General features: G+C 42.2%; 1 protein-coding gene across 4 annotated transcripts in view; it reads right to left on the minus strand.

Moving 5' to 3' along the window:
• Nucleotides 1–5531: 5531 nt before the first annotated feature.
• The window catches only part of USP3 (ubiquitin specific peptidase 3), a 111428-nt gene continuing 102776 nt past the window's right edge, over nucleotides 5532–14183 (minus strand). For all 4 annotated transcript variants that reach the window (XM_085848682.1, XM_085848681.1, XM_085848680.1 and 1 more), the window contains one exon: nucleotides 5532–8152. In XM_085848682.1, the coding sequence (XP_085704808.1) occupies nucleotides 7996–8152 (157 nt within the window). In that variant the 3' untranslated portion in view covers nucleotides 5532–7995. The remainder of the gene's footprint in view (nucleotides 8153–14183) is intronic.

Here is a 14183-nt window from a genome sequence, read left to right on the forward strand (position 1 = left end):
GTGTTGCTCAACTTTGAGTGCTCATATTTGATGTTTGTTTGTTTGCAAGCGATGGCCATATAGTAGACAGCAGTGTGAGAGTACTTTTTCGGGCTGGGCAGCCATATTTGATTGATTTTGCCATATTCTGCTACAGGCCATATTTGATATGCAGAGAGCATACAGGATATGGTGCTTTGCTTTTATAAATCACAAATGCACAGATATTAAAAACAGGGTGGTCGTCCTACTCCTTCCCATGTAGATAAGTGCTCCGTCCCCACATAGCAGTCATTTTCATGCCCATCTCTCTCCACAGCGAGCAGGAACAATTCCAATCTCCAAAGAGGGACCTACCATATAACCTACCTCCATGTACATGTGAGGTTCCCCAGCTGTTTACTTATAGTGGGGCACATAACAGCAAGTTTTGAGAGGAATCGTGTAAAGGATGATACAAGCATCAAATTTGGCACATTTGTTCTCCAGGGGATTCTAATCAAATCTGCCTGATTGTCCATTTGAAAATCCAAATTTTGAAAGATTTGAAAAAAAAAAACTTCAAAAAAGTCAAGATCGCAAATCAATGTTGGATTCTGGCTGAGATTGGTGAATGTTTCAGAAACATCATCAAAGACGTTCCAAGTCTGCCATGCAGTTTTCTTCCCTTTACCGCGGAAGGCAGACACGACGTCACATCCAGTGAACGCATGGAAGTATGGGATCCCTCTCGCTTTCTCAGGCCCTATTGCAGAAACTACCTCATGGACTGGAATCCATCGCGCCTTGGCTCCTTGGCCAAAGGCAATCCACATGTTCTGAAGACCTAGTTCCTGTAAGGATGGCAGTACAGATACTGCTATGACTAGTAGGTCCGTGTCATTAGCCTTAATGATAATGGACTTGCTACCATCCGTCGTTACATCCCTGGCGTGTACAAATATTCGAGTGTCAGCTTCTTCATGACAACATGGAGACACAGCATCCAGTGACTACCTTGTGTTGCTAATGGCATCTTCTCCTTTTGTGACAATGACTGTGCTTGTCGTCTGTGCTTCACACATCTTTTCCGCAAGGAAGTGAAACAGCTCAGTCTTGTTGCCGTCATCTCGAAGAAAGATTCCCCAGTTACTTGGGAGTCTTATTGGTTCCTGTAACTCTTCTTCTGATGCCTTGCCCCCTTTTCGACCTTGCCTCGGACTTCAGACTTGACTTCTTGTACACAAACACTACGTCCACCCTCTCGTACCTGGCACCATAGGATTCCACCTTTGGGATGATGTCTTCTTTAGCATAGTCATCAAATATCTTTGAAGTGTGTGGAGGTCGGGCATTGATAAGTGCTGATCCATAAATGATGACTGCATCTCCCCTTGGTTCTCTGTCTGGGATGTTCACTTGCGCTTCAAGAATTTCAGCCAGCTGTGACTTCAAAGTTTTTTGAAGTTGTTTTTTTTTTTCAAATTTGTCTAAATTTGGATTTTCAAATGGTCAATCAGGCAGATTTGATCAGAAAGCCCTGCAGAACAGAAATTCCAGATTTGATGCTTGTATCATAATTTGCACAATTTTCTACTATCTACTACACTATTATAGGGTGTATATATACGTATATTTTTTCTGTCTTTGAACAGGAAAAACAACACTTCGATGCACAATTTTGAACACATCAAATGAGAACATTTATACACAGAAAACTATTACATAAAATCAACTATTAACACAGAGGTGAGGTGGAACCTCTCATCAAACAGCATTCCAGTCCATCTCTCCTTTTTTTTCATCACAGCAGGGCAGCTGAGCTGGCTGTAAATGTCATGGAATGGTGGAAAGAGTTCATGGCAGGCAGGGGGCTGATAGGTTGGCCGAGCCTTAAAAAGGTACATACACTCGCCTCAAAGCTGTCTAGTTTGGGTTTGAATCCCGACCCAGCTATAAACTGTCATCCCGGTGTTTCACAAGGCAGGGTGATCAATCGGTGTGAACCGACCCTCTGATGTATGTTAAAAGGGTGTCCTGTCTGCCAGCATTCGTTGGTGGACATCATATAAAAGATCTAATGGTGTACTTTATGAAGAGAAGGTGAGATATCACCAGCACCATGTCCAAATTCCTGCCTTAACCAGCAGAGGGCGTTGCATCAGCGGCACAGCTGCACCCTCCTCCAATGATGCTCCTGGGTAGCTTTGTGCTGCATACGAACGAATAAATGACAAGCAGCCAGTATACGTAGTGGAGCAGGTACCCGGTTAAACTGATGATGTCTGGCTTCGTCCTTGCAGGGCAGCATGGATGGTCCTTGGGGAGAGTGTCTTCCAGGAGAGGGTGGTGCGTTATTGGGATAACAAGACTGAGAATTTAACCAATTTGGTGCACTTAATGAGGTAAAGCAGGAGTTAATTATTCCACTGACATCTAAAGCCGTATCCCCTGTATCTTCCCTGGGGGTGGCCTTCCTGCCCTGTGGCTTTGCCCCCCCCCCCCCCCGACGTCGACCAATATGCCTCGCGTCCACATTATCACAACAATATACATACTTGTACAAAGTTTGATGAAAATCGCTTGAGCTGTTCTCAACTATCACATTTTTACCTGACATGACCTTTGACCTCTTGATGCCAAAATATCATCAATTCATCTTTACATCATCATGTGTACTTGTATCAAGTTTGGTCAAAATCCCATCACTGGTTCACAACCTAGTACGGTAAGAGGTTTTTTTTTTACCAAATGGGACCTCTGAACTTTGACCTCGACCCCACAATCTAATCAGTTTATCTTTCCATAAGTACACGTACTTGGATCAAGTTTGACTTGGATCCCTTCAGCCGTTCTCAAGTTACAAAAACCGATCTCGGAGAGACCGAGAACCCGAAAACATCATGCCTCCGGCGACTTCGTCAATGGAGGAATAAAAGTCCCATGTTCATTGTAACATTCGTGGAGCATTCAAGTATTCTGAACTCACAATTGTTCAAGACATGCCAAAAAAAGTGTGACGAGGCAAACATGAGTGTTGGATATTCACACGAAACATGCAAGCATCCTGGTCCATTTGTTCACTGCAGAAAATGCTGCCCAGACAGCAACCACACTCGAGGATAGCAAGCAGGGAAACCTCGTGTCAAGGAGCCCCCAAGAAAAACAGACCACTTGTTAACCGCAGTACAGGCAAGAATTTAGAAATCGTTCAGGGTGCCGGCGATAACTCGCCTACAGTTCACCAAGGACACCGTGAGTTCTAACATTTACCAACTAATGCGAGTGGAAGGGACACCCAGTTTTACGTCCATCCGAGGGACGCCGCACACGTCGATTAATCGCCCTTCCTGTGAAACGCCAGGACGAGAGTTTATACCTGGGCCGAGATTCAGACCCTCGAAGTTATCCTGCCTGCCCAGCATATCTAGAAACACATTAAAAAAAACCTAGAGGGGGAGCACTCGGTAGAGTGCAAAACCTCCGCCGCCAATACTGCTAGGTCACTCACGTGAACCTGATATCCTATTCAATTTGACATCAACAGTGCTCACAGAGTTATAGTTTGCAACTTTCCCTTTTACTTTTAACTTTTACATTCTCAATTCATTCGTCATAACTCAATTCCTTGAGACAGAAATTGATTTTACGTGGGTATATCCACCTGAAGTTCCAAAATCAGCCGCAATTATAATTTTGGCATGTTTTTTGTTGGAAATCACTTATAACATGTAGAAATGCAAAAAAAAAGAAATGGAAATTTTGTTGAAAAAAAAGTTGCAAAATTTTTTTTTCTCTTACAATTTTTCTTGGGGGGGGAGGGTTAGAAACCACTAAAAACATGTAGAAATGCAAAAAAAAAAATCGAAATTTTGTTGAAAAAAAAGTTGCAAAAATTTTTTTTCTCTAACTTTTTGGGGGGGTTGGAAATCACTTAAAACATGTAGAAATGCAGAAAAAAATCGAAATTTTGTTGAAAAAAAAGTTGCAAAAATTTTTTTTTCTAACTTTTTGGGGGGGTTGGAAATCACTTAAAACATGTAGAAATGCAAAAAAAAAAAATCGAAATTTTGTTGAAAAAAAAGTTGCAAAAATTTTTTTTCTCTAACTTTTTGGGGGGGTTGGAAATCACTTAAAACATGTAGAAATGCAGAAAAAAATCGAGATTTTGTTGAAAAAAAAGTTGCAAAAATTTTTTTCTCTAACAATTTTTCTTGGGGGAGGGGTTGAAAATCACTTAAAACATGTAGAAATGCAAAAAATAAATCGAGATTTTGTTGAAAAAAAAGTTGCAAAAATTTTTTTTCTCTAACTTTTTGGGGGGGTTGGAAATCACTTAAAACATGTAGAAATGCAAAAAAAAAAATCGAAATTTTGTTGAAAAAAAAGTTGCAAAAATTTTTTTTCTCTAACTTTTTGGGGGGGTTGGAAATCACTTAAAACATGTAGAAATGCAGAAAAAAAAATCGAAATTTTGTTGAAAAAAAAGTTGCAAAAATTTTTTTCTCTAACAATTTTTCTTGGGGGAGGGGTTGAAAATCACTTAAAACATGTAGAAATGCAAAAAATAAATCGAGATTTTGTTGAAAAAAAAGTTGCAAAAATTTTTTTTCTCTAACTTTTTGGGGGGGTTGGAAATCACTTAAAACATGTAGAAATGCAAAAAAAAAAATCGAGATTTTGTTGAAAAAAAAGTTGCAAAAATTTTTTTTCTCTAACTTTTTGGGGGGGTTGGAAATCATTTAAAACATGTAGAAATGCAGAAAAAAAAAATCGATATTTTGTTGAAAAAAAAGTTGCAAAAATTTTTTTCTCTAACAATTTTTCTTGGGGGAGGGGTTGAAAATCACTTAAAACATGTAGAAATGCAAAAAATAAATCGAGATTTTGTTGAAAAAAAAGTTGCAAAAATTTTTTTTCTCTAACTTTTTGGGGGGGTTGGAAATCACTTAAAACATGTAGAAATGCAAAAAAAAAATCGAGATTTTGTTGAAAAAAAAGTTGCAAAAATTTTTTTTCTCTAACTTTTTGGGGGGGTTGGAAATCATTTAAAACATGTAGAAATGCAGAAAAAAAAAATCGAAATTTTGTTGAAAAAAAAGTTGCAAAAATTTTTTTCTCTAACAATTTTTCTTGGGGGAGGGGTTGAAAATCACTTAAAACATGTAGAAATGCAAAAAATAAATCGAGATTTTGTTGAAAAAAAAGTTGCAAAAATTTTTTTTCTCTAACTTTTTTTTTTTGGGGGGGGCGGGGGGGGTTGGAAATCACTTAAAACATGTAGAAATGCAAAAAAAAAAAAAATTCAAACATTTTTTCAGAATGGCCGCCGTCGCGGCCATGTTAGATTTTGGAGCAAGTCCAAAATCTAATGGCATGATCCTTGGACCATACCTAACCCCCCCACCAAGTTTCGTCGAAATCCGTCGAGGAGTTTTTCCGTAATACTGTTCACAAACAAACAAACAAACAAACAGAAAGGGGTGAAAACAGTAACCTCCATCCATCTTCGATGGCGGAGGTTAATAAAATTTTCCAATTGAACATTCAAAAGAAAAGAAAAAAAAACCACATTTGTCGCATCGCATCCAAAGAACTTTTTGAACGCCCCTTGTGATTTTATTAAAGGTCTTCTACCACCTGCAGGAAATCTTTCACATCGTCAAGGGCTTCATTGCAGTAACTTTATTGTCACTACAAACGTGAAGCATACCTTATTCATATACTAATGGTGCTCCATGTAGGTCGCAACGAACAGGAGTAAAATTAAAAGTGGAAAAAAAAAAAAAAAAACCGAATCTCATAAAGCAATAAATCATTAAACCGACAGACATTACGAAGCGTTTCCCTTGACCATGACTAAACCAACCTCGTGTCAACTTCACCAGCAGCAAAACGAACAATTGACGAACACGATGCGACTGCAGTTCATGTTGCGAGATCTACACACGATAATGGTCATAAAAAGTTGCTCAAGCCAACAGGAATACACTTAACCATCAAAAAATACGGAGAAAACCTACAGATAAAAAAGTCAAAACCTGAGGAAATTAAACTGGAAAAAAAAAAAAAAACACAAACAATATCTAGAATACAAACTTCAAGTACATTATTTCATAGAAATACGCTGTGGGCATTAAAACATTACTGCAATAATGCTTAACCGACCGTCTCGACACCGCAATGTGGATGTTGGCCATGTGAGCAGCAAATATGGCCATTTTGCGAATTCACCGGCGTACGGCAATGCCGTGCAACGATTCTCCGAGAAATGCAGGCAACTCGACAAGAGGACGCGTCAGCGGTCGTCGAAGGCTTTGTGTTTCCCTGGTGGTGGTGGTGGTGGTACACAATATCGTGATAATAATACGACACCAGAATTTCAACCGAACCAACGCCAAATGTGACGCGTCGCTTCGAAGTCCCCAGAATCATGTGCCGTTATAAAAGGGGTACTATGCACCAAATAGTGTGACGATAAATCAAATTAACTCGAATACAATCCACATCTATTCGACACGCTACTGTCCTAGGATTTCATTTTAAATGTTCACATCACCACACACAAGTTGCCAGACCTTGGCTCATTGGTTTCATACATAAGGCTGAATTGAAGGGTTTTTTTTTTTTCCCCCCACCTTGTTTGTCCCAATGCAATGGATGAAATGTAAGGGCAGGGGAGAGCCAAAACATGCTCAATTACAAGCTCAACTGCATGGCTCCCCGCAGAATGACAATGCCACTGTATATATATATATATTTTTTTTAAAAAAAGTGCGGGACTGCAATAATGGGGTAAACGATGCAGGCAGTAAAATATTGTGAAAAGCACCAGAGGTGCTTTGCTTCAACCAGGTGTCAAACCCGCTGCACGCGAGGCCAAAGGAGAACAGAAATGGAACACAGCAGGAGATTGCTTGGTCATGTTGCTTCTGGTAAAGAAACAAGTCGATGGGAGTCACGAAGGTCCAAGCGTTCCAAAGACCGAGGAAAACCTGGATCTGACGTTTCAACAAGTTTTGCATTCACCGTCTTATGCAGTCACGCTTCTTAGTGTGGGTTGGAGACAATAATATGCAAAACCCACGGAGAGTTTCTCTCGCAAAAGTGACAACGGGCAGTTATGAAACAGTGATCCACTTCAAAAGCAAAATCATCCCAACTGTGATGCAGACGTCTTGATCTCAAGTGAAAAGTACGTCGGAGTTTTGCAAATCAAATTCTTCGATTTTTTTATAGGCAGAATAGCAACTCTTCACCCCTCTGTTCAAGTGTTTTCAACTTTACTTTTTTTTTTCAGGGGGCACGGGGTGGTACCGCAAAAATAATCCCATAATTCTTCTGTTGTTACAAAAGGATACTCAGCTGGATCGCCATGCGATTTCTTCCTTAACACAAATATAAAATGCTTTCTGATAACAGGAATGAGTGTTAAAATTAACAAAAACAAAAAACTTTTTTTTTCAGAATAACAAAGCCAAGTGCTTTTGACATTCTCCAGTGAAACGATTCATGTTCCACATGACATTATGAAGTCATGCCTCACATGCAAAGTGTGCTGAGAATATCAAAAGCAAAGGAAAAGAAAAACGAAAAGTTCCAACGATCTTGGCCGAAGACGATATCTGACTGAGGTCTAAACGAGTATTCGAACAAAAAATATTCCAGTTGCCTGTGCTTCTGCACTCTGTTTAGTCTCTGCACTTTATGCATGTGATATATATTCTCAACAACACTCAGTTGTTCTCCAACATGAGGCCTGCACTCCACTCATCTGCATGCTTGCAAACTAGCTAAGAAAATTGTAGGAGCAAAGACATGGGCTTGTGCACAGGTACTGTGTCTACCTACAGGTGTATGTGTAAGCACAGGAACCCCAAGCTCGTGCGTATGCATAATAGTAGCGGCCCTGGGATCCTACATTCCTTCCCACACGGTTTTCATACAACCCCATTAATTACATCAATCCTGAATCGCAACTGGCAGCTTCATCGGATTGCTCTCACGACTCTGTTTCTGGAATGCGGTCTCGTGCCCTCATTTGTGGTTATCGTGCGGTTGCTGTGTGTAGAACAGGATGTAAGCTTTCGCTCGGGCCACCGTCTCTTCCTCAGAACGAGTCACAGTGCTGTCATTGAAGTGGTACCAGTGACCGTTGTGAGCAGCATAGGCAGTGTAATGTCCGGAGCCAATCCTGTGCAGAGGGACAGCACAAGGTGGTCAGATGAATTGCAAGCAATGCATGAATCTCGACTTACTTTGACATCGATTTAAAAAAAGAAACACACATGGTTGCACGACACTTGCTCGACTTCGAATGTCAAACAAGTGTCAAACAACCATCTGTGTTTCTTTTTATGACATTTCTTGAAGGCACTCCCCAAGATGCATCAACAAACCAACACCAAGACATTAACAAAAACAGTTACACAAGACACTTCCGGAACAGGTATCCTCATCTTTCGAAGACAGCCTCTCGGCACATTTGAATGTGTCTGGCCGTGAAGGAAGCAGGACTCCACATAGTGGAACATCCAAATTAAAGGTCTGCACAGATGTTTATGCTTTGTAACACACACAGCATATAAGAACATGAAAACACCAAACAGGGAAATTGTAAAGTCTACAGCATTCCCTTCTTTCCTATTTGGCCAAATTAAGAGGTTACAAGGCACCAATTAAATGTCATGTCAGAGAAGAACGAGAGTTGTGAATTTAGGATTTTATCCCAATTTCCGCAATGAGATGTTGCCTCGTTATTAAAGCTTGATCGTTCCCTCAGGAATAGTTGAAGCTTTCTGCAACACACTGCTCCACCATGGCCACAGCACATCCAAGTGGCCATCTTTTACAGCAACCGATTTAGAGGCCTCAGTACAACCCGAAACAACGTCCCAGCTTGAAGCATAAGCCAAACTAGGGACTGTCCCAGTTCTCGCAGCACACTGTCCAGTAAGGAAGTACCTCAACCAGCAGCAGCAGCTTTCAAAAGTTGGAAGTGAGGCACAGGAGGGTAGACTTGAGGAAGACGATGGGTAATAGCATGCTTTGAAACACACAAAACTGGCATAAACTAATCATCTCGCACCGTCAAGTAAGCGAATTACAAGGAATACTAGTCTTGGTAAAGAGCGACCACCTGCATCAGCAGAGAAGCCAACAATTAATTTCACCAAAAAAAAGCTTCGGAAGCAAAACCTTCACATGTTGAGAAACGAGGCAAAGCTGATGTTTTGGGCATTGTCTTTCTTCAGAGAAAAAGTTTGAAGTTTGGGTCGAAGAGAATGATAAAAGAAGGGAGAGATGATGTAAACAAATGTCTGGTGTCAAAGAGAGGGGTGAAACGTCAAAGATCATGAGGAGGGATTACGCAAGGGAGGGGTGATGTCATTCAATGTCAGAAGTCAAATACACAAGATGGTGGTGAAACATCAAGGCATCACAAGGAGTTTGCAGCATGACAGGGATATTGGATAAAGGGACGTAAATTGCAAGCAAACAAAGAAAATGAATATACAAAAGCGTTTATCCAAACCGTTTTTGTTCTTCTTCTGTTAAACCTCCTGCTTTTTCTCCCATTTATTCTCCCCCCCCCCCCAACCCCGACCTCGTCCCACCCTTTTGGATAGGCTTTGCATTTTGAGATGCTTTATGGTTAATTAATTTACTGTATAATTATCCCCACGCCTTTTCCGTCCGTTCCGCTATTTCCCCCTTAATATTTGGGCAGAAATTCACCAAAATTGGTAGTTGTGATCATGACGTGGCAAGAAGGTGCAAGAGCAGTATCGTTTTGGCTCTGCTCCCTGGGACTGCCAATGCAAAATTCTGCCCAACCTCAAAAGGTTCTTAATGAAACTTTGTGTATGCAATCAACATTGGGGGCGCATGAAATATGTAACAATTCTTTAGATTAGGGGGTGGGGACTTAGGGTGACGGGGGTCAAAATGGGAAAAACTCAAAACGTGATATTGGGTCATTCCTGGTGAAACCTTTTGTCATTTTTAATCTTTGCTTCAGGTGGGAAGCATTGAGACTTGCAATGGCTTGCCATCGACTTCACTCGAGTTATTTATTTATATTAAAATCCAACTACTTTGTATTAAATGAGCCGATGAATATGTGTACAAGTGCCGACAGAAAGTCTACACCCCCTTTCAAATTTTTCACCTTTTGTTGCCTTTAGCCTGGCAAAATTGCATTACATCAGACTTTTTCCACCTTCATTTACACATCACAACCCACAACTTACAAGTGAAAAACAAATTCTACAAATTTCAGAAAATTAATTAAAAATACAAGACTGGAATATCTTCGTTGGAGAAGTGTCCACCCCTCTTATAATAGCAATCGTAAACAAGAAAAAGAGCAATCAAAGATTGCAGGCCCTCGCCCGGATTTGTTTTGTGTGGTGTTTGTGTACTGGTATGTTACGTAATTAATAAAGAGACATAATTAGAACTGCCACTTTATAACTGCTGGCAGTGATGACCGGGTACCAAGACGTCCTGCTTTGATGCAATCCCGCTTTCATTGGACAGATGACCCAGACCCGTGACGTCTTCTTCTTGTTAATCAATTGAATTTAGAATGAGATTAAAATTAATTCAATTCAAATCAAATGGAAGACCAAATAGGTACAGTCCTGCATTGGAGTAATCAGAAGAAACCCAAACAAGCAAAGATGAAGTCATCAGGAAGAACCTGGATGGGATTCACATTTCAGCTGCTACTCCTATACTCTCAAACCCATCCAGGCACAGCCAAGTGAGCCTTATTAAAAAAAAAAAACAACAATAAAATATAATTTAAAAAAATCAAAAAGAACCGAGATCAAAAAAATTAAATAATTCTGGCTGCCAGACAATGTCTCCGATCAAGCTGAAATTTAAAACATGTATTTCCCATCACGACTACGTCATAATTGTGAAGTTTCACCTTGATTGATTAAGCAGTTCCAGAAAAAAAATTCAATTTTTTTTCCAATCCAATATGGCTACCAAACAGTGTGACCGATCAATTATTCCTGAACAAACTTGTACACCAATCACAGAGAACATTTGTGTGGAGTTTCTCCTCGATCTGTCCAGCTATTCTGGAGAAGATTTTATTTATAGGTTTTAGGGTAAATCCAATATGGCTGCCAAACCATGCGACTCATAAAATCATGTAACATGGGCAGAGGAGCTCCTTGTGAGCCAACGGCCATCCATATCTACTGCCCAACTGTGTCTGCGTACATCCGCCTGCAGTTGGGTTACTTTGTATTTGGAGGTTGGTGGCAGGATTTGCACTCCGGCCACCGTAAAACCCCTCATTCCGAAAAACATTCTCGAAGCATAAAAAAAATCTGAAAACCCACTCCGTGGGAGTACCTCCTGTGCAGATGCCCTTCGCAGGGCAGCTCAACGGATGACTGGATTGGGGCAAAGCCTTCGGGACCCCCAATCTTTGATGATAGGAGGGAAACCATGGGGTAACCTTCCAGCAGGGTCAGATTGCAGTGGTGTGTGTTGGGGTGGTGCTGAGGTGTCATCCACCAGACGGCGGTCTCCTTGGGTTAACCTGAGGCGGTCGGTCCCTTCGGGTGGGTGCCTGGAATGTCCAGTCCCGAAGATAGGATGATCACCTGTCTCTGTTATCTTCTGAGCTCAAGCGTTTGGACATTGGTATTGCAGCACTCTCTGAGGTTTGGAGACCGGATTGCGGCGAGACCATGGCGGGTGGTTACACCTACTATTTGGTCTGGTCGCTCTGATGATTACCATGCCCAAGGAGAATGATCCAGGATTAAATCCAGAATTAAATCCAGGAGAATGGTACCATCCCAGCCAAGGATGGATGTGGGCAAGCTCAAGGGTGAGAGGGTAGCTGAGGAGTTTGCAAACAGGCTGAGTAGAGATTTGTGGGGTCTGGGTGATTTGGGGGGTCCTGAAGAGTTGTGGAGTACCTTCAAGACCACCATCCTTGATGTTGCCGGTGGATTTCTTGGAACTGACAGCAGGGCTAAGAAGAATTTTGTCTCTCAAGGGATACTGGATACCATTGACCAGAGTCGCAGGGCGAGGCTGAATGGCAGAGCTGAGCTGTTCAGGGAGCTGAGGCGTAAAACTGTACGTGCACTCAGGGTGGACAAGGAGGCCTATGTGCGAGGAATCTGTGAGAGGGTAGAGCATCACCTGTGGTCAAGTGATTCTCGTCCTGCTTACAGGGGAATTCGCGCATTGCATTCCTCCAAGCCCATCCCTCGGTGTCATGCAGTTAGAGCAGAGGGGGGTGGGATCTTGACAGAGGTGTCCTAAGTGAACATCTCAAGGAGATGGAGACAGAGGAGTCAGAGGATGGTGTATGGACAGGATTATGGTGAGGATGTCCTAGAGATCAAGTTGCGGTGCATCATTTGGGAATGTCAAGTTCTCTGACCTTGATTTCGCAGATAATGCAGTTATCTTTGCGGAGACTCTAGATATCCTTTTTGGGGCCCTCGAGGTGTTGAATGAGGGAGGAGTTGGAGCCACTGGGATTATGGGTTTCCTGTGTCAAAACTAAGATCCAGGCTTTCAATGACATATTGGATGCTGCTATCCTGTCTGCACCTGTTTGTGGTGAAGATGTTGAGGTCATGGAGAGATTCACTTACCTTGGCAGTGATATTCATGTCTCTGCTGCCTGTGAGCCAGAGGTCAACAGATGTCTGGGTTGGGCCTGGGGAGCCATGGATTCACTGGATAATGGGGTGTGGTGCTGCCGGTACCTGTGCAGGACGACGAAAGTCCGAGTCTTCATGTCCTTGGTGCTTCCAGTCTTGCTCGATGGTTGTGAGACTTGGACTCTGACCAAGGATCTGAGACGGAGACTTAATTCCTTTGGTACCTGGTCTCTATGGAGAATCCTTGGCTATCGTTGGTCAGACTTTGTGTCCAACGAGCGGTTGCTGAGAGAGACTCAAATGATATTTGTTACCTGCATCGTCCTTGAGGGTCAGCTGCGGCTGTATGATCATGTGGCTCGTTTTCCTGACGCTGATCCTGCTCACCAGATTCTCTCAGCAAGGGAACCTCGTGAGTGGAGGAGGCCAATGGGCTGACCACGTGCCTCGGGGTAACAGCAGATTGATCAACATCTCAAGGAGATGGAGATGGGCCAGGCATCTGCCTGGGGGATGGCCAGACAGAGGCCCTTGGAGTACCAGCGGAAAGTGGATGCAGCGACGCACTGCTCCGGCGCATGCTCCCATACCTGACCTGACTTGTGTGAACCTTTTGTTCCTCATGGATAGGCGGTCATACGTGTAAAGTTTTGCCTCGATCTGTTCAGCCACTTCAGAGAAGATGATTTTGAAGGTTAAAAACAAACAAAGAACAATATGGCTGCCAAATCACGTGACCGATGACGTCATCCATTTTTTTTATTTTGTGGACCATGTTATCCCGAGACGACCCTCAAATTTTCACTGATCAGATGCAGCATTCTACATCTGCAATTATGACGTCATAAAAATGGCACTTATTCTCCATGAGTATGAGGATCTGGATAAAGATCTATGTGCTAAGTTTCATTTTTTTCCTTGGTGCGGTTTCAGATACAGGAGGTCCAAAGTTTTTCCGTTTTTCCAACATGGCTGCCACACCAAGTGACCGATGATGTCATAATTATCATTAGAACATTCCACATGAGTAATCACACCAATGGTGAAAATTTCGAATCAATCCGACAAATGGTTGCGGAGAAAAACACGAAAGTTCTGTGCGGACAAACAAACAAACCAAAACAGACAGACAGACAGACAGACAGACAAACAAACGGACCCAAATCCAATACCCTCTCCTTCAGCGAGGGTAATTCGCTGAGGAATCACCTTGAAAATCACACAACAGGTTAATTGGCGTCCACCTGTGTTAAATTGTAGTGATTCTGATTATTACCTCCACCCCCGAAGGCGAAGGAGGTTATGTTTTCACCCCTGTGTCTGTCTGTCTGTCTGTCTGTCTATGTACAGGATATCTGAAAAAGTTGTGGACGGATCTGGATGAAATTTGGTGGGCAGGTTGGGGGTCAACACCAGGGTAATGCCCAGTGTTGGCTTAATGGTTAGGGTGGTGGGCTTGGGATCCTGGGATCCTGAGTTCAAATCCCACTTGGCTGTTGAATTAATACCAGGTGGGTTTAACTCTGCCTGTCATCCTTCCGAGGTCGGCAAAATGAGTGTCAGCTTGCTGGTATC

Source organism: Eptatretus burgeri, chromosome 12 (assembly GCF_056783735.1).
Source record: "Eptatretus burgeri isolate ZD-2024b chromosome 12, Ebu_testis_v1, whole genome shotgun sequence".
Lineage (NCBI taxonomy): Eukaryota > Metazoa > Chordata > Myxini > Myxiniformes > Myxinidae > Eptatretus > Eptatretus burgeri.